General features: G+C 46.5%; 2 protein-coding genes across 9 annotated transcripts in view; one reads left to right on the top strand and one right to left on the bottom strand.

Annotated features, from left to right (window-relative positions):
• The window catches only part of CHST7 (carbohydrate sulfotransferase 7), a 109792-nt gene extending 99838 nt beyond the window's left edge, over positions 1–9954 (top strand). For all 5 annotated transcript variants that reach the window (XM_085007828.1, XM_003135049.5, XM_085007829.1 and 2 more), the window contains one exon: positions 9308–9954. The gene's annotated coding sequence lies outside the window, so the exon portion shown is untranslated. The remainder of the gene's footprint in view (positions 1–9307) is intronic.
• Positions 9955–10881: 927 nt separating this feature from the next.
• SLC9A7 (solute carrier family 9 member A7) overlaps positions 10882–20604 on the bottom strand; it is a 165491-nt gene continuing 155768 nt past the window's right edge. For all 4 annotated transcript variants that reach the window (XM_021080388.2, XM_021080387.2, XM_085007796.1 and 1 more), the window contains one exon: positions 10882–16550. In XM_021080388.2, the coding sequence (XP_020936047.1) occupies positions 16299–16550 (252 nt within the window). In that variant the 3' untranslated portion in view covers positions 10882–16298. The remainder of the gene's footprint in view (positions 16551–20604) is intronic.

The raw sequence follows: 20604 nt of genomic DNA on the forward strand, positions 1-20604 counted from the left end.
AGACATATATGTATCTTTTCGAGTCATGGTTTTCACTGGATAGATGCCCAGGAGTGGGATTGCTGGATCATATGGTAGTTCTATATTTAGTTTTCTGAGGAACCTCCATACTGTTTGCCATACTTGTTGCACCAATTTACATTCCCACCAACAGTGTGAAAGGGTTCCTTTTTCTCCACACCCTTTCCAGCATTTATTGTCTGTAGACTTTTTGACGATGGCCGTTCTGGCTGGTGTAAGGTGGTACCTCATAGTAGTTTTGATTTGCATTTCTCTAATAAGTGATGTTGAACATCTCTTCATGTGTTTTTTGGCCATCTGCATGTCTTCTTTGAAGAATTATCTGTTTAGATCTTCTGCCCATTTTTTTGATCAGGTTGTTTGGTTTTTGTTTTTGGTTCTTTTTGGTATTGAGCTGCAGGAGGTGTTTATATATTTTGGAGATCAATCACTTGTCAGTTGCTTCATTTGCAGATGTTTTCTCCCATTCTGTGGGTTGTCTTTTCATTTTGTTTAGAATTTCCTTTGCTGTGCAAAAACGTTTAAGTTTGGTTAGGTCCCAATTGTTTATTTTATTGTCATTGCTCTAGGAGGTAGATCTGAGAAGATATTGCTGTGGTTTATGTCAGAGAGTGTTTGGCCTGTTTTCCTCTAAGAGTTTTATTGGTATCCTGTCATATATTTAGGTCTTTAATCCATTTTGAGTTTATTTTTGTGTATGGTGTTAAGAAGTGTTCTAATTTCATTCTTTTACATAGAGTTGTCCAGATTTCCTAGCACCACTTATTGAAGGGATTGTCTTTTCTCCATTGTCTATTCTTGCCTCCGTTATCATAGATTATTTGACTCTAAGTGCATGGGTTTAATTATGGGCTTTCTATATTGTTCCACTGAAAATATCATTCTATATTTCTGTCTTTGTGCCAGTACCATACTGTTTTGATGACTGTAGCTTTATAGTATAGTCTTAAGCCAGGGAGCCTGATGCCTCCAGCTCTATTTTTCTTTCTCAGGATGGCTTTGGCTATTTTGGATTTTTTGTGCTTCCAAACAAACTTTAAAATATTTTGTTGTAGTTCTGTGAGAAATGTCCTTGGTAATTTGATAGAGATTGTATTGAATCTGTAGAATGTCTTGGTTAGTGTAGTCATTTTGGCCATATTGATTCTTCCAGTCCAAGAGCATGGTATATCTTTGCATCTGTTTGTGTCATCTTTGATTTCTTTCATCAGTGTCTTATAGTTTTCAGAGTACAGGTCTTTTCTCTCTTTAGGTAGGTTTATTCCTAGGTATTTATTGTTTTTGATGAGATGGTAAGTAAGATTGTTTCCATAATTTCTCTTTCTGATCTTTCATCGTTATATAGAAATGCTGTCAATTTCTGTGTATTAATTTTGTATCCTGAAGCTTTACCAAATTCAATGATGAGCTCTAACAGGTTTCTGGTAGAGTCTTTAGGATTCTCTAGGTATAGTATCGTGTCCTCTGCAAACAGTGATAATTTTCCTTCTTTCTTTCCAATTTGGATTCCTTTTATTTTTTTTCCTTCTCTGATTGCCGTGGCTAGGACTTCCAAAACTATGTTGAAAAGTAGCGGTGAGAGCAAACATCCTTGTCTTTTTCCTGATCTTAGCAGGAATTCTTTCAGCTTTTCACCATTGAGGAGAATGTTAGCTGTGGGTTTGTCAGATTCAGCCTTAATTATGTTGAGGTAGGGTCCCTCCATGCACACTTTCTGGAGGTTTTTTTTTTTTTTTTTAAATCAGAAATGGGTATTGGATTTTGTCAAAATCTATTGAGAGGATCATATGGTTTTTATTCTTCAGTTTGTTAATATGGTATATCACACTGATTGATTTGTGGATATTTAAAAATCCTTGCATCCCTGGGATAAATCCCACTTGATCATGGTGTACAATCCTTTTAATGTATTGCTGGATTTGGTTTGCTAGGATTTTGTTGAGGACTTTTGCATCTATGTTCATCAGTGAAATTGGCCTGTAATTTTCTTTTTTTGTGGTGTCTTTGTCTGGTTTTGGTATCAGGGTGATGGTGGCCTCATAGAGTGAGTTTGGGAGTGTTCCTTTCTCTGCAATTTTTTGGAATAGTTTCAGAAGGAGAGGTGTTAGTTCTTCTCTAAATATTTGATAGAATTCACCTGTGAAGCCATCTGGTCCTGGACTTTTGTTTGTTGGAAGTTTTTTTTCTTTTTGGTTTTTAGGGCTGCACCCATGGTATATGGAAGTTCCTAGGCTAGGGGTGGAATCAGAGCTGCAGCTGCTGGCCTGCAGCAACGTGGGATCTGAGCTGCATCTATGACCTACATCACAGCTTAAACCAATGCAGATCCTTAACCCACTCAGTGGAGCCAGGGCTCAAACCCACATCCTAATGGATACTAGTCAGGTTTGTTACCACTGGGCCACAATGGGAACTCCCTGTTGCAAGTTTTTAAATCACAGTTTCAATTTCAGTACTTGTGATTAGTCTCTTCATCTTTTCTATTTGGTCTTGTTTTAGTCGTGGAAGATTTCAGTTTTCTAAGAATTTGAACATTTCTTCTAGGTTGTCCATTTTAACGGCATATAGTTATTTGTCGTAGTCTCTTGGATCTTTTGTATTTCTGTGATGTCCTTTGTAACTCCTCCTTTTTCTTTCCTAACTTTATCGATTTGTGTCCTCTTTTTTTCTTGATGAGTTGCTTTACGTGTAAAGTTAGGTTGTTTGAGCTCTTTCTTGTTTCCTGAGGTAGGCTTGTATTTGTATAAACTTCCCTTTTAGAACTGCTTTTGCTGCATCCCATAGGTTTTGGGTTGTTGTGTCTTTGTTATTTGCTTCTAGGTATTTTTTAATTTCCTCTTTGAGTTTTTCAGTGATCCATTGGTTGTTTAGTAGTATGTTGTTTAGTCTCCACATGTTTGTGTTCTTTGCAGTTTTTTCCTTGTGGTTGATTTCCAGTGATACAGTATTATGGTCAGAAAAGATGCTTGATATGATTTCAAATTTCTTGAATTTACTTAGGCTTGATTTGTGGCCCAGAATGTGATCTATCCTAGAGAATGTTCCATGTGCACTTGAGAAGAATGTGTATTCTGCTGCTTTGGGATGGAATATTCTATAAATATCTATTATTAAGTCCATCCGGTCTAATGCTTTATTCAGGGCCTGTGTTTCCTTGTTGATTTTTTGTCTGGATGATCTGTCCATTGCAGTAAGTGGAGTGTTAAAGTCCCCCACCATTATTGTGTTATTGTCAATTTCTCCTTTTAAGGTTGTTAGCAGTTGCCTTGTATATTGAGGTGATCTTATGTTGGGTGCATATATATTTGCAAATAGTTATATCTTTTTTTTTTTTTTTTGGTCTTTTGTCTTTTTAGTGCTGCACCCGTAGCCTATGGAGGTTCCTAGGCTAGGGGTCAAATCACAGCTATAGCTGCCAGCCTACACCACAGCCACAGCAACACGGGATCCCAGCTGCATCTGCGACTTACACCACAGCTCAGGGCAACACTGGATCCTTAACCCATTGAGCGAGGTCAGGGATCAAACCCACAACCTCATGGTTCCTAGTCAGATTTGTTTCCGCTGTGACATGAGGGGAACTCCCAATTATTATATCTTCTTGGATTGATCCTTTGATCATTATGTAATGTCCTTCTTTGTCTCTTATAATATTCTTTAAGGTCTATTTTTCTGATATGAATATTGCTACTCCAGCTTTCTTTTGATTTCCGTTTGCATGGAATATTTTCTTCCATCCTCTCACTTTCAATTTGTACGTGTCCCTAGAACTGAAGTGGGTCTCTTGAAGGCAGCATATATATGTGGGTCTTGTTTCTATACCATTCAGCCAGTCTATGTCTTTTGGTTGGGGCATTTAGTCCATTTACATTTAAGGTAATTGTTGATATGTATGTTCTCACTGCCATCTTACTAACTGTTTGGATTTGGGTTTTTTTGGTCTTTTTTTCTTGGCTTCTGTTGTTGTCTTCTCTTTGGTTTGACGACTATCTTTAGTGTTGTGTTGGGAGTGCTGTTTCTTATTTGTGTGTGTGTATGTATTATAGATTTTTGGTTTGCAGTTACCATGAAGTTTTGATATAGGAGTCTCTCTCTGTGTCTGTAAGATTGTTTTAGGAGTTCCTGTCATGGCTCAGCAGTTAACGAACCTGACTAGTGCCATGAGGACACAGGTTCAATCCCTGGCATCACTCAGTGGGTTAAGGATCCGGCATTGCCATGAGCTGTGGTGTAGGTTGCAGATGCGGCTCAGATCTGGTGTTGCTGTGGCTGTGGCATAGGCTGACAGCTACAGCTCTGGTTGGGCCCCCCAGCCTGGGAACCTCCATATGCAGCAGGTGTGGCCCTAAAAAGACAAAAAAAAAATTGAGATTGTTTTGATTTATTGGTATCTTAATTGCAAGTGCATCTCTAGTGTCTGGCATTTGTACCCTCCTCTTCTCATGATTTCCAGTTTTGGTAGCATATTTGTGTGTGGATGATTTCCTACCTTTACTAGATGTACACCTTTACTGATGAGCCTTCTCATTTGTAATATTTTTGTTTCTAGTTGTGGCCTTTTCTTTTCCACCTAGAGAAGTTCCTTTAATTGTTATAAAGCTGGTTAGTGGTGCTGAATTCTCTTAGCTTTTGCTTGTCTGTAAAGCTTTTGATTTCTCCTTCAAATCTCATTGAGAGCCTCTTTGGGTAGAGTAATCTTGTTTGGAGGGTTTTTCCTTTCATTACTTTAAGTATATCATGCCACTCACTCCCTTCTGGCCTGCAGAGTTTCTGCTGAGAAATCTGTTGATAGCCTTATTGGGGTTCCTTGTGTGTTGTTTCTTTCCCTAGATGCTTTCAATATTTTCTCTGTCTTTAATTTTGATCAGTTTGATGAATATGTGTCTCGGGGTGTTCCCCTTTGGGTTTATTTTATATGGTACTCGTTGTTCTTCTTGGATTTGAGTGAGTTAGTTTTTTTCCCATGTTAGAGAAGTTTTCAGCTATTACCTCTTCAAATATTTTTTTTTTTTTTACATTTTCTCTTCCAGTTTTATTAAGGTATAATTGACATACAGCACTGTATGCGTTTATTGTGTACAGCATAATAATTTGACTTACAGTACATCAGGAAATGATTATCACAGCAAGTTCAGTGAATATTCATCATGTCATGTAGATATGCAATTAGAGAAATAGAAAAATTTCCCTTATAATGAGAACGCTTAGGGTTTACTCTCTTAAATTTCATCTATAGCATACAGAAGTGTCAAGTATATTTAATATGTTGTCGATTATATCTCTAGTACTTATTTATATTATAACTCGAAGTTTGTATCTTTTGACTGCCTTCATCCAATTCACTCTCCCTTCAACCTCCCCACCTCTGGAACCACAAATCTGATCTCCTTTTCTGTGAGTCTGTTTTGTTTGTTTGCTTGTTTTTGAAGTGCAATTGACCTACAATACTGTTACTTCCTGTTACACCTCATAGTGCCTCAATATGTTTATATATTTCAAAATGATCACAACCTAAGTGAGGTTACAGTATGCCCCCATTTAAAGATATTACATAGTTATCGACTATATTTCTCACACTATACATTTTCATACCTGTGATTCATTTATTCTTCAAATATTTTCTCTGGTCCTTTCTCTTTTCTCCTCTGGCACCTCTGTGATACAGCTATTGGTGCATTTAACATCCCAGAGTCCTCCTAGACTGTCTTCATTTCTTTATAATCTGTTTTTTCTCTCTTTTCTCTTCTGCATCAGTGATTTCCACTAGACTGTTCTCCACCTCACGTATTCTTTCTTCTGCCTCCTGCATTCTGCTGGTGGTTGATTCTAGTGATTTTTAAATTTCCGTATTGTATTTTGCATCTCTGCTTGCTTAATACTTAAATCTTCTATTTCTGTGCTCAGTGTTTCTTGTAATTCATCAACCGTTGCCTCCAGTTTATTTCTAACATCTTGAATCATCTTTACTATCATCAAGTCTCACCTTTTTCATGGAGGTGGGTAATCTCCAGATCACTTAACTGTTTTTCTGGGGTCTTTTTCTTGTTCCCTTATCCGAATCATAATTCTGTATCTTTTCACTGTGTATAGATTCCTGGCGTGGTCTCCTTTTTTGCAGACAATAGGGTTGCAGCCTCTCTCCCTTCTGAAGTCTGCCCTCCTTGTGGCTGAGGTTGGTATGGGGCTTGCTACAGGCTTCCTGATGGGAGGGGCTTGTGCCTTCCCACTGGTAGGTGGAGCTGATTCTTATCCCTCTGGTGGGCAGGGCTTTGTTTCTGGGTGGGATTAGAGCTGGCTGTGTGCCTGGGGTCAGGGGTTGGTCTTTAGGCAGCCTGTTTGCTAATGGGTGGGGCTGTGTTTTCACCTGGATTATTGTTTGGCCTGGGGCTTCTCAGCCCTGATGGGTAGGGCCCGATTTTTCTGAAGTGGCCAGCTTGAGAGAGGGACATGCTGATAATTATTCCCCGGATCTTGGCCTCCCATGTCCTTTCCCTCCAATAAGCCACAGTCACCCCCTTTGCCCAAGACATCCTCCAAGAACCACAGTCAGTCTGACTCAGATTCCTCTGGAGTCTCTGCTTTGCCCCATGACCCAGCGCACGTGAAAGTTTGTGCGCACCTTTCAAGAATGGAGTCTTGGAGTTCCCATCGTGGCTCAGTGGTTAACGAATCTGACTAGGAACCATGAGGTTGCAGGTTCGATCCCTGGCCTTGCTCCGTGTGTTAAGGATCTGGCGGTGCCATGAGCTGTGGTGTAGGTTGCAGATGTGGCTCGGATCCTGCGTTGCTGTGGCTGTGGTGTAGGCTGGTGGCTACAGCTCCGATCCGACCCCTAGCCTGGGAACCTCCATATGCTGTGGGAGCAGCTCAAGAGAAGGCAAAAAGACCAAAAAAAAAAAAAAAAAAGGAATCTCTTGTTTCCCCCGGTCCCGTGGAGCTCCTGTGCATGAGCCCTGCTGGTCCTCAACACCAAATGCTCTGGGGAGGGGGGGGGGGCTCTTCCTCCCCATGTCACATCCTCAGGCCTGGAAACCTGACTTGGGGCTCAGCATTCTCACTCCTGAGGGCGCGCCTCTGTGACAGTGTTACTTTCCAGGCTGTGGGACGCCCACCCAGCGCACACAGGGTTGCTTATCTTGTGTAATCGCCCCCCTTCCCCACTGTCAGGATGTGGCCTCCTCTTTGTCCTCTGGAGTAGGCTATCTTTGTGGATAGTTGGCACTCTATTTGGTTGAAGGTGGTTCAGCAGTTGGTTGTAATTTTGTTGCTTTCATGAGAGAAGGTGCGCTCCAGTCCTTCTCCTCCGTCTGAATGTCCCGTAAATCTTCTGTTTGAGCAGGTCTCCACGGACACTGCACTGGTGGAGGAAGAGGTGCATGACCTGGTTACTGCCAGGTGGGGGTGGGGGTCTAGAAGTCCTGGCTTCCCACTAGGCCTCTGCCGACAGCAGGGGAGATTTTTTTTTTTTTTGTCTTTTCAGGGCCACAGCCACGGCACATGGAGGTTCCCAGGCTAGGGGTCCAATTGGAGCTGTAGCTGCCAGTCTACACCACAGCCACAGCCACGCCAGATCCAAGCCACGTCTGCGACCTACACCACAGCTCAGGCAATGCCGGATCCTTAACCCACTGAGCAAGGCCAGGGATTGAACCTGCAACCTCATGGTTCCTAGTCGGATTGTTTCTGATGCGCCACAACAAGAACTCCATGGAGGGGGGATTTTTTATATGAGGTGCTTGGGTTCTTTCTAGGCTGACCCTTGCCCTGTCCTTTGGCTACAGATACATAACAGGCTTTTCTTTGGGCTTTTATGTTTTGTGGCCACCAGCATTTCTGGCCTGCTGGATTCTTCAGCACCCATCCTTGGATATAGAGGCGACAAAAAAAAAAAAAAAAAAAACCCAGGTAACTCGGAGTTCCTGTCGTGGTGCAGTAGTTAATGAATCCAACTAGGAACCATGAGGTTGAGGGTTCGATCCTTGGCCTTGCTCAGTGGGTTAAGGATCTGGCATTGCCGTGAGCTGTGGTATAGGCCGGTGGCTACAGCTCTGATTCGAGCCTTAGCCTGGGAACCTCCATATGCTGCAGGAGCAGCTCAAGAGAAGGCAAAAAGACAAAAAAAAAATAATAATAATAATAATAGGAGTTCCCGTTGTGGCTCAGTGGTTAACGAATCCGACTAGGAACCATGAGGTTGCGGGCTCGATCCCTGCCCTTGCTCAGTGGGTTAAGGATCTGGCGTTGCCATGAGCTGTGGTGTAGGTCGCAGATGTGGCTCGGATCTTGCGTGACTGTGGCTCTGGCGTAGGCTGGCGGCTACAGCTCCGATTCGACCCCTCGCCTGGGAACCTCCATATGCCGTGAGAGCAGCCCTAGAAATGGCAAAAAGACAAAATTATAACAATAATAAAAAACCCCAGGTAACTCATGGCTGTGTTCTTCCCCCGTTCCCAAGGTCCCTAGTCAGTCCACCTTCTTTTCTCTGCCCTTCAGAGTCTTATCTTTGTTTTGTAGATCATGTTTGGGAATTTTAGTTACACTTTGTGGGAGGAGTAAGGAGAAATGCATCTATTCCATCTTACCTGGAACTGCTGTCAGCCCATCTGGAAATTGGTTTTTACTAAACTATACTGAAATTGGACATAGTGGCTGGCTCTTTATGTAAATAACCTGTAGTAACAGAATGCTACAGGTGATTAGACAGGCCTCTGCAGTTAGTTTTTTCCTAACGCTTAGTGTGAATCTTTTTTTTTTTAATGGCCACACTCACAGCGTATGGAAGTTCCTCGGCCAGGGGTTGAATCCAAGCCACAGCTGCAGCAACACTGGACCCTTTAACCCACTGCACTAGGCCAGGGATTGAACCTGCACCTCTGCAGCAACCTGAGCCTCTGCAGTCGGATTCTTAACCTACTGCACCACAGCAATAACTCCCAGGGTGAATCTTTATTGGGTTAAGGATCTGGCGTTGCCGTGAGCTGTGGTGTAGGTTGCAGATGCGGCTCGGATCCCACGTTGCTGTGGCTGTGGTGTAGACCGGAGGCTACAGCTCCGATTAGCCCCCTGGCCTGGGAACCTCCATATGCTGCGGAAGCGGCCCTAGAAATGGCAAAAAAATAAAAATAAAAAAATAAATGATACTGATTCAGTACAGTTTTACAGACTGGATCATGCAGCTTAGGTCAGGAAGATTATGGGTTTCATATTTAAGAGGCCTGACAGCATCAAGGTTCCACAAGCTTTCCGTGATCTGGAGTTCACACAGCCTCTGTGCCTTCCCTTCCAGGTCAGTCACCATGAACCAGGGCACTCAGCATGTTGTCCCAGCACTGGAGACGCCACAGCGTGGAGGCAGTCTATCACGCTGTCAGAGACTACGGCTTGACTCGGTACCAACCGCTGGGCAGTTCTGCAGAGCAGGAATATCATGAGCTGTTGAAAAATGACTGACACGTTGGTTGAAACAAAGTTGCCAGTAAGGAAGTGACAGCGCAATGTGGACCATTATGGCACTAAAAGGGGAAGAGCTTTAGTTCCCAGCCTGACCCTGCCTTTGCTGGAGCCCTGTCAACAAGGCGTCCTCAGAACAAAGAAGAGACGTGGTTTGGTGCCATTTCCCATCAGCAGGTGTCTGGACACAACGTCAGTGTGAATAAGGGTCCAGGGCAGTCCTGTGTATCGAGATTGAACTGCTCCATAGTAAATGAAAAGGTCTGGGGGGGTATGTTTTAAACTCTGACTCATCCAGCTCTTTTTCAAACAGCTCACCCTCACCCTCACCCTCACCCCTGAATGGATTTTTAAGAAGTAATTTCTCTCCTGGGGCTGGGAGCCCCCTACATGAACTGAAACAAAGGTTTGCTTTTTTCAATTGTTCTAGCTGGTGTTTTTGTAATTATGCTAGTAAATGACTCTGGAGTCTGTTAAAGACAAGATTTGTTTTGCTTTGTTTTTAACCAGGAAGCAGGTTTTATGATGAAGTTCAATGGCACGGCTTAAGGGAACAGCTAGTCTACCTACAAAGGAAATGCCATCAATCTCAGGAATTTAGCAGCTAGCCCACACTCAAAGCCCTGGATGGATGTAGGCCAGGAGAAAGGCACAGGTTTAGCGTGTTTCTGTTCACCCTAAGGCATACTTTACATTTTTTTAAATCTAAAAAAAAAAATCTGTTGTGTGATTTTTAAACTAAGTTTAGGTCTAATTTTTTTTTTTTTCCTTTTCTAGGGGCGCTCCTGCAGCATATGGAGGTTCCCAGACTAGGGGTCGAATCAGAGCTGTAGCTGCTGGCCTTCGCCGGAGCCACAGCAACACGGGATCTGAGTTGCATCTGCGACCTACACCAGAGCTCATGGCAACGCCGGATCCTTAACCCACGGAGCGAGACCAGGGATTGAACCCGAAACCTCATGGTTCCTAGTCGGATTTGTTGACCACTGCGCCACGACGTCAACTCCTAGGTCTAATTTTAAAATTAAATTTTTTCAAGCCTCTAAATTAGGGTTTGCAAAAAACCCTTTCCTGTAAAGACCCAGATAGTGAATAGTTCCGGCTTTACAAGCAGCCAGTTGCTGTTCCCTGCGGTTCCAACTCAGCTCTGAGGGGAAGGCAGCCATAGACAACATGCACATGAATGACTGGCGTGTGTGTGTGTGTCAATAAAACTTTATTTACAAAAACAACCAGGAGGCTGGATTTGGTCCAGGGGCTGCGATAATTTGTCAGTCTCTGGTCTTAAGCTGAAGAGGAAGAGCCTCCACCTTGAACAGAATCTCTCAGGGAAAGAAAGAGACGGAGAACAGGCTCATAGGTTATTTTTTTGCTGATGGACAGGACGTTAAAAATACGGAACACGAGGAGCTCAGCCAGGTAATCTTTTTATTTTGAGTTTGTAAAAAAAAAAAAAAAAAAGCTTTGAGAAAAAAGTGTTAAATATCAGTAAAGGACAGGAAAACAGGTAGCTAGCTTTACAAGAGCGATCTAAACATATACACAAAGGCAAACATTAAAATGCCAGAGCAAGGTAGCCCTTCGGGGGCCTAATTGCTGTTTTCCTTTTGCACAGAAAGGTTGCTGATAACGCCAAGTCTTTATTTTTTCACAGGCAGCTAACACGATAATGTTCATCTTATAAAACCACGTTTGCTATTGTTGAATGGGAGTAGAAGACAAAAATTTCCCCACATACAGTAATGTAAGCTCGCTATAAAAAGATTCCCCAGACGGTCACATCGGCCCATATTAAATTCATCCTCGTCTATTTAAAAAAGTGCTTTTCAGCTAGTAAATGCATCTGGGTGGCTTGCCTTATGGAATCATTTTAATGGACATAGTACAACGTCCTAAGTAAGACGTACCAGATGTGTTGGATGTAAGAAAGAAAAAGCCTAGGAGGTGACCCTACCACGCAGTCATACTGTGACTTGCCTGATTTCAGTGACAAATTCCAAACCCAGCGACTTCATACCCACACGAAAACCATCCCACGGCGTCGTGGCTGGGATACTCACAACTTATGTCAACCCCCCAGATGTCCACGCAGTTCGACAGTCACCCCGTGACACTGGGCTCTTCACTGAAGGGCTTTAGACAGCAGATAGAGAGGGCTTCATGCTGCTGACAAGTCCTTTTCCACCTGCGTTCTTCCAACACGTCCAGGCCCAGATAACTGTCCACTGGCCAAGAGTCGCTGACCGGGCCCTTGGGCAATTCTGTGAACCCTTCTGAAAAAGGTGGGGCCCTCAGGATGAGAAAGGCGAGCTCCCCCGAGTGCTCGCATGTGTGGGGCAGCCCACCCTTCTCATCTCCACGGCTCAGGGAGCAGAAGAACCCTGGCTGCCTGTGTGTGTGCCACGTGGGCCGCGGCGATAGTATACCCTGCTTACAAAAATCAAACTTTGGTTTTGCTCCTTAACATTTCTGCTGGCACGGGCTGACAAGATGCGTTTGTTCATTCACAAAAACGCTGCTTTGTGAATCTTGGAAAAAAAAAGAAAAAAAGGTTTCTTTCTAGGTCTTGTTTTGAAAGGATTGTCAAAGGGCCTACTTGCTTCTCCCCATTAGACACAGGCCTTGGTTTCCAGAAGAGTTCTCTGTATATTGTCCTTATTAGGTTTTAGAAAAGAGGGGCGAGAGGTCTTCTCAGGTATCAAAATCGTGAAAGCAGCGTTCAGATGGGTGGTTTCTAAACACTTACCTCTTGGCCGAGGGAGTCCCTCCGTTTGTCAGAAGGCGGCACTGGAGCCTGGCAAGCCAGATCCTCACTTGAAAAGACAGCACAAGGGATCTGAATTCAACACGACCAGTCGACTGTATCTGACAGGCTAGCTCCTACACTAACCCTATCTTACAGAATCAACATCCAACGGCAGGCACGAAACCCTTTCTAAAGTAGAAGAAATCACAGGCTTACTGAATCAGCAAGCTGACTTTCCAGAGGCCCCCCGGTCCAGATGACACTCTTACAGCGGACAGTAAAATCAGTTTTCTGGTTGACCTCTGAGAACTCACCGTGGGTACCACAGTCGGTTTTCGAGCGGACGATTTTCCTCCTCTGATGAGTCACTTGTTTGCCCTGCTGGCAATCGCCCCCAAGTGCATCAGCGGTATCTCTACATTTTGAAATCATTGTGTTCATATCAAATGTCTGACATGATAACATTAACTTCCGCTGCGGGCAAAGGGAGCGCTCTGATGGGGGGTAGGGGGTGTGCGTGTGAAACAGACTTCTGTTTTGGAAAAGCATTACTTCTTTGCCCTCCCCTGTTGTGGTCACGCAAAGCTGAGATAACATTTATCATGTGTGCGAAAGACAGGCTGTCAAGCCAACCACGGTGGATGTTTTCAGGTCGCGAGAACACAGCCTAAAGCGCTCCCACGCTGTTTGCTTGATGAAACATTAGCTGTCACAGTATGACGTTGGGCAGCGGGCTGTCAGTGCTTATTTGGTCACTCCAGTAAGTCTCCCGAATGGTCAGGGTCCATTGAAGCCCCTAAGCACTTCCTAGGAGGAAATGCAGCCTTCCTTAAATTCCAAATTTCCTTCTCTGGGTGAGAACGTCCCTTTGTCCTTGTGGGTCCCCAAAGAGAGCATAACAAGGCATTGCCGGTATTTTGGTCTTTCCTCTGTCGCTGCTATACAGAAGTTTGCATCTATTTAATTACCTGCCACCGCACGACAGCCAAGTGGTCATGACTTTCCACTGGTCTGGCAATAAATGGGCCCGCCCTTCTTCTGCGGAGTCCAGCGCGTGGAGCCAGGCATGGGGACGAGCAAAGTGCGAAGACAAAAGTTCACTCGATGGCAAAAGGGACTGCTAATATCATCTCAGGTTCATCTGCAAAGCTAGCTGCTCAGAAACCTTCACATGTGATTAGTCAGCAGCTCCATGAAGACGAAACCCCACCCCCCACCCCCGTTTTCCACACACAGGCGCAAAGATGACAGGTTTTTAGTCCCCCCTCCCACATACATACGCTCAAGCTGCCGTCGTCACCCTATCATGCTCTAAGGTTTTCAGAAGTGACTTTTCAGTTGCACTTTACGAAGCACGCTCCTGACGTCGGCTTTTTTTTTTTTTTTTTTTTGGTCGTTTTGTCTCTTTAGGGCCATACCCGCAGCATATGGAGGCTCCCAGGCTAGGGGCTGAACCGCAGCTGTTGCTGCCAGCCACAGCCACAGATACTCGGGATCCAAGCCACATTTGTGACCTACACCACAGCTCATTGCAACACCAGATCCTTAACCCACGGAGCAAGGCCAGGGATCGAACCCGCAACACTCATGGTTCCTAGTCGGATTCTTTAACTGCTGAGCCACGGCAGGAGCTCCTGCAAAGATTATTAGCACAAGAAACTCTCACAGCTGCCCAGTGTGCAGTACTGATCAACCTTCAGTTTGTTCCACGTGACTAACAATGAACACGGACCTTGCTAGGCCATTCCTTAAGGTTCCCAAGAGGAGCCACTGCATGTTCTAGAGACTTTCAACCCTAGCTGTGCATTAAAATCCTTGACACTCCAGAGCAAAGCATGGCAGCCAGGCCCCCCCTCCGAACCTCTTGAATCCGAACCTCTGAGGGAAGGGCCCTTGCAGCAGTCCTTTTAAAAACTGGCCCGGTAATCCCAGGGTTGTGAACCTGTGCTCTAGAACATTCGACTACTGAACTGTCAGCTCCCTAAGCCCAAACAAAGAGGTTTATGAGATGACTTGGAATTACTCTCTTGGAGGAAATTTCTTGAGTTGGATGCACCATTAGCAATTTCAACCTGATTTCTGCTGGACTGGCAACAGACACTGGGCCTTGAATGAGATGGCTTCTGGGCTGCATGGCACCCTATTTCTTGCCACTCAGCACAGGCATGAGGCTTCTGAGAGGTGGAAGCATTCTGATGAGTGGACTCGCTTCCCAGGACCCTGGTAAAGTCAGGATTAAGCTCCACAGTTGCAAACAAAACTTGAACTATAGGTCAGTGACTTAATCTGATCCACTGGATAAAAAAAATCCAACCAAATAACTATGAACCTAGCTAAGTTTTGGTCTTAGCAAATCTCCATTTACAATTTTAAGGAGGTTAGAATGTTTGCAGGGAGAAGTACAAAGCCTGTGGATGACTATAAAATCAAAATGGACTTTAAAAGAGGGAATAAAAATGATTCAGTTAGGGTATATTGGACCACATAAAATGACCATTTCTGGTTTTAATGGTTGAATACCAGCAATTTCAGATGGCTCAACCTAGTAACACATTTTCCCAGGTTTGCACAAATTGTCCTTTCAAAAGCAAAGCATCAAGCAATGTCTTATTTAAAAATTAACCCCTAAAAAGGTGAGTTAGGAAGATTAAAGGGCTGATTTCATTACGGGTGTCCTAGACTGCCCACTGTTTTCCTGCCTTAAGAAGAAATAATGGCCACATTTTATGAAAGCATTTTCGAGAAACTGGGTTTTCAGATAGACTAGCACTGAAGCAGAGAGACAGGGGAAGAATCTCAAACTTGGTTTCCAAAGAGTTCTCTCAGTATTTCACCTCCTACAGGTGTGGGCAGGTAGAAGCACTCATCCGCAAAGAACCCGAACTGAGAGAGCAAGAAAATGGCCCTTAATGTCAAGACTTCTGGATTCCTCATCTTAGAGGAGACAGAACCTTCCACCAGGCTGAATAATGCTTAACTTTCTACCGCCTCCCCTCACGTGGCCAAGTGAACTCTCATGCATTTCTTAGCTCGAAGCTTGGGATTCTACTCAGTCATGAGAACACTTGTATTTTCTCACAGTTATTTTTGCATGCAGTGAGGTTTCGGCCCTCTGAAAATTAGCCTAATTGCCTCTTAGGCATCTGGCTGTCTGCTCTTCTCTAGAAAAAAACAGCATCGTCTCCCCAAATCTGGTGTCATTTCTCACCCCGTGTTAGATACCCCGTCCTGTTAGCCATCTCCCAGGCAGTCAGCTCATGTGGGAGCCCCCGAGAAAAGCCTGACTTCTGCAGTTACATCACCATCAGTTTCCAAACAGTTGCTCCTGTCCTCAGAGGAATTTCCAAACAACAGGATGACACTGTTTTGCCTTTGGTCTGAAACTGTTCAGTCACGGCTTCCTTAGGGAGATTTCCGGAGTAGGAACTGGAATTCGTGCTTTGATCTTGAAATGTGCACGGACACACTTTCCAATCTTTGAAACACAGGGAGCGAAGGAGGGCGGGGGTGGGGGAAAAGGGTCCCTATCAGAGGGTCACGCAGCCTCGTCTTGGGAGCCTCGGGTCACATTGCTTTTGCATGCCTCCTGTCCCATTTAACGCCAGCTTCCCGCAGTCCTTAGGGGTCGAATCGCCACTGCCTGCCTTCCTGGTCTTTTCCTAGCCTCTGCTCTCCTAACCTGTCATCCCTCCAGCCGGCTAGACCTGCACCGCTGTGTCTGGACATGAAGCCTCTCCCAGGAGGAGGCGGCCCCCGGCAGCCGCCCCACCGTGTTGAGATCTGCAGGTGCATGGGTGACGGGAGCACGAAAGCATGCTGCGTGTTGGTCTGTTTAACTCTGAGCGGCGCACTGCGATGTGAAGAGAGTGGAAATAGCTCTGCGTTGGTCTTGCAGGTCGAGATGCTTGAGCTCCTCCAGCTGCATCTTGGGTGACGTTTTAAATGTGAAGATGTCTCCAGTGTTAGTTCCATTCAGTCAAGGCCCCCCCTCCCCCACGACAACACCGGGGCTCTCGGCCCCCCTCACCCACCCGGGGGGCCGACCCCGGCCCTCAGGGCCTGGGATGGAGGTGGGGGGGGGTCAGGCGTTATCATCCAGGGGAAACACCAGGCGCGTGCCCCGGCTGGAAACCTTCTGGCCTCCCATTCCCAGGTCTCGCTCCAGCGCCTCCTCGGAGCTGCTCTTGGTTCGCCGACCGCCCTCGAGGCTCGTGGAGGCCGTGTGGGAGCCTGAGGAGCCGTTCGCAGTCACTGTGCTGTCCCCGTAGGTCAAGGTGAGGTCGCCCTCGGTCAGGATGAAATCAGAGTCTTCCTCTCTCAGAGGCTCTTGGTTCTGCCAAATGCAACAGGCAACGACATCGATTAACAGTGTCGACAAGAAATGTGAGCCCGGTATCTTCCCAGGCTGGAGCCAACCCCAACTACCACCCCTCATCTGAAAGTGGGGATCATGAAAGCTGCCTGCCTTGAGCCTCTAGTGTGATAACTGGGTGTACACTGTGGAAGGCTGGTCGATATAAGGCTGTTGCTGAATCGGGACTTCTGACACCAGAAAGCAGTTCTGACTTTTTGGGGGGGGGGCAGGGGAGGGTCTCTTTTAGGGCCGCACCCATGGCATATAGAAGTTTCCAGGCTAGGGGTTGAATCAGAGCTACAGCCACCAGCCTACACCCCAGCCACAGCCATGCGGGATCCGAGCCTCATCTGCGACCTACACCACAGCTCAGGGCCATGCCAGATCCTTAACCCACTGAGCGAAGCCAGGGATCGAACCCATGTCCTCATGGATACGAGTAGGGTTCTTAACCTGCTGAGCCACAATGGGAACTCCCAGTTCTGATTTTGAATGCCCGACAGTTCACGATTAGGGACGAAGGGAAGAAAGGGAGACCAGCCTGGATGTTCAGGTTCCCGACCCACATAGAAAGGAAGGGGTAAGGTCCCGGTCAAACCTGCAAAAAGGTTTTGGGTCCTCTTTTCTTTGGGAAGGTCTTCTGAGGTGGGCGGCCTCCTGCCCTACACAAACTGTCCTAAAACCCGTCTGGTTGACATTTCAACTACTCTGTCCTAGTCAGCAATCGAGGGGAGAGGATAAACCAGAATCAGGATTTCCTCCCTGTCCCCACGGAAATGCCCTGATGGGAAGCAAGCCCCCAGGCAGACAATGCAAACGACAGAGAGGGAGGCTATGTTTTCTTGAGCACCTATTGTACACCTGCCAGGAATGTCACTGCAGCTCTCCCTGGATCCCCGCCCCTCCCCTGGGAAGGGTGCAAATGCTCATGTCACCGAGACAAAAACCTGAGCTAAGAGAACTCATGAAATTTGCCCGAGGTTGTCCAGCTGCTTGGAAGCAGAGTTAGGATTTATGCTGCCTCTAGGCTGGCTTTACCCACATGAAACAGACAGGGCTGAGCAAGGCAGGCCAAGTCAGCCAAGTGGCAGCCCCTTGAAACCATGAGATTATGGGGAAGGAGTGTCGGAAAGCAGCATGGGGTCAGACACAACTTTTCAAACTCCGCTCCCCGACGGCACAGCCAGCCATCAAACACTGGAAATTCCTCGAATGGTAAAGATGTGGTTCCAAGCCACTTTGGGTAAAGGGTTCTCTCTTATATCCCATCCACCTTCATGGTGCATCCTAAGTCCTGTGGCCTCTACAGGACAGGATCGCCTAGGTGCGGGGGCACGGAACCCACTTCCCTGACAGTCACATGACCCCCTGACTCAGTCACGCTGCCCGAGGCCATGGCGGACTCTGTCCGGGCCTGGAATCGCCACCGATGTGACAAACCACCGGAGGGCCATGACCGTCTTCCCGTCCTGGCACTCTCCCCTGAGCTGCTTAACTCATAGAAGGTGCTAGGCGGATGCCTGTTAAATGCACCGATCTGAGGAGCACCCGTGGGTTCTGCCTACCTCGCTTCTATCCTGGCCCATCTCCGGGCAAGAATGAGTGACAAGCACGCGCTTGTTTTCTGCATTGTTTCTTGGTGATGTCGGCTCCCCGACTCTCTGCAACGTGACTCCGCTCAACCAGTGCTCCGGCTTTTGTAAGCGGCAAGCACCCAAGTCCATTTGCTTACTGCCTCCCATCCTCACGGGACTGAGGCAGGGTGCAAATGCACAGTTCACTCAAAAGCCTCTAGGGGAGCAGAGTGTAATTCTAAAACCTGCTCCCAACCCCCAATTTCCTCCTCGCCCTTAGTGTTTCACAAAGTCCTGAAAGTCCTGAAACTCCATCTGCTCTGCGATCGTCTTCTTAACAACAGATGATGTCATGTTCCCGGTTTGAGCTAAACACCTCTCCGTTCCCATGGGGGCTAAGTCGAGCTTTGGTTCGACGCCGTCAAAATCTCTCCCAGGGCTCTTTAGCACCCAGTGGTCAGAAGGAGGCGTTCCTGGCACGTAGGTTGCCGTTTTGAGGTTTGGAGCCCCACGGGGACAGAGAAACTGCCTGTGCGGGGAAGTCTGCGAGTGGGGCCCAGCGCCCCCGCCAGCAGCACAGAGGAACCCGCAGACGCGAACCCCGCTCTGACCCCTTGCAGCGGGAAGCAGGGCCAAAATGCACTGAGGAGGAGCAAACGAGACTGGATGTTGACCCATTCCGGGACGGAATTCACAAGTCCGGACCACTAGCACCCAAGGAAAACGTCACTCAGAAACGAGGACGTAGCAAAACCCAGTGGAGAGGGATTTCCAGATCGAAGCTTAAGGAATGCTCTATGCAGATGATGAAACCATTCCACCCCCTCGACTTCCAGATGACAGGATCAACCAAAATTTTGTCAAGCTGAAGGTCTGTAGTGTCATAACTAGCTGTCCAGGGAGGGTGGCTGGGGCAATGCAGTGAAAGAACCCTGCAAACACCTGCAAGCGAGACTGCTATGGGAGCGTTGGCATTTTCAGTAACCACAGGTCATTCTCATTAAGTGGAAGCACTTTTTTTTTTTTTTTTTTTTTTTGCTTTTTAGGGCCGCACCTGCGGCATATGGAAGTTCCCAGGCTAGGGGTCGAATCGAAGCTAACAGCTGCCGGCCTACACCACAGCCACAGCAAGGCAGGATCCAAACCGCATCTGTGACCTACACCACAGCTCATGGCAACGCCAGATCCCCAACCCACTGAGTGATGCCAGGGATTGAACCCACATCCTCATTGATACTAGTCGAGTTCTTAAACCACTGAGCTACAATAGGACCTTTTTTTTTTTTTTTTTTTTTTTTTTTTTTGAAGAACACTGTTTTCAAGGCGGGACTCAAACCTAAATTCCATTGAGAGTTAGTGGAAATAATGAATAAAGAACACCTTCCGTATCTCCCAAAGGAACTGGATGAAGCATAAAACGCCCTACAGGTGATGGGGGGAGAGCCACATAACAGTGAGTCAGGCAGCCGGGGGCACGGCTCAGTTCAAGGGCCTTCCCTGGCCCTAGACTCCATGGGGAGCCAGCCCCCTTCACTCTCTCACCTCTGCCTTCCTCATGTCATCTCCCAAAGACCTTCTGCGCTCACTCTGCAGCAGGCCTCTCTGTGACCAGAGCTGGCTGAGACCCTGGCCAGGACCCCAGCCCAAGGCAACAGGGAGGGTGGCTCATCTTAGGTTGGCTGCGGCGAATCCACCGCCCGAATGTTACCCTGGGGAGCAAACCTGGGGCCATCGCTGGCACTGGGGAGGGAAGTGCTTTTGGTTGAAGCTCCTGGACGTAGATCGAGCTGATGCCAAGGTCAAAGCAGGCCCGATACCCCTAACTGACGTGCGAGGGGCTGGCTGGTAAGCATCTGATTAGATAAGGTTTTCATCAAGTTTTAATAGTGGGTTATTTTACTATCACTGAGACATGAAAAGGGACCCCTGTAAAACCCAAGAGGGCAGGCTTTAGAAATTGCTTCTAAGAGGCCAGAGACTAGAAGGCACAGAAACATGGAAGCCCAGGGAAACAAAATCAAGCAATGGAATCGGTGGTAGCTTCTTTGGTGGGAGAAGCGAGCAATGGCAAGTCCCTACTTTTTGTTTCTGATGATAAAACACATCCAAATGGCCCATGGTGTCACTCTCAACTGGGGCCCAAACTGAGCCAACTACTGAGCATTCTAAAAAAGACAGATGGGAGTTCCCGTCGTGGCTCAGTGGTTAACGAATCCGACTAGCAACCATGAGGTGGCGGGTTCGATCCCTGGCCTTGCTCAGTGGGTTAGGGATCCGGTGTTGCTGTGAGCTGTGGTGTAGGTCGCAGACACGGCTCAGATCCTGCATTGCTCTGGCTATGGTGTAGGCCGGCGGCTACAGCTCTGATTCGACCCCTGGCCTGGGAACCTCCATATGCCGCAGGTGTGGCCCTAGAAAAGGCAAAAAGACAAAATAAAAATAAATAAGACAGATGATCA

The sequence above is a fragment of the Sus scrofa genome, chromosome X, assembly GCF_054392235.1.
Source record: "Sus scrofa isolate SSC_HxYL_T2T_F1_AM1 chromosome X, Sscrofa_HxYL_maternal_Yorkshire_Landrace_v2.0, whole genome shotgun sequence".
NCBI lineage: Eukaryota > Metazoa > Chordata > Mammalia > Artiodactyla > Suidae > Sus > Sus scrofa.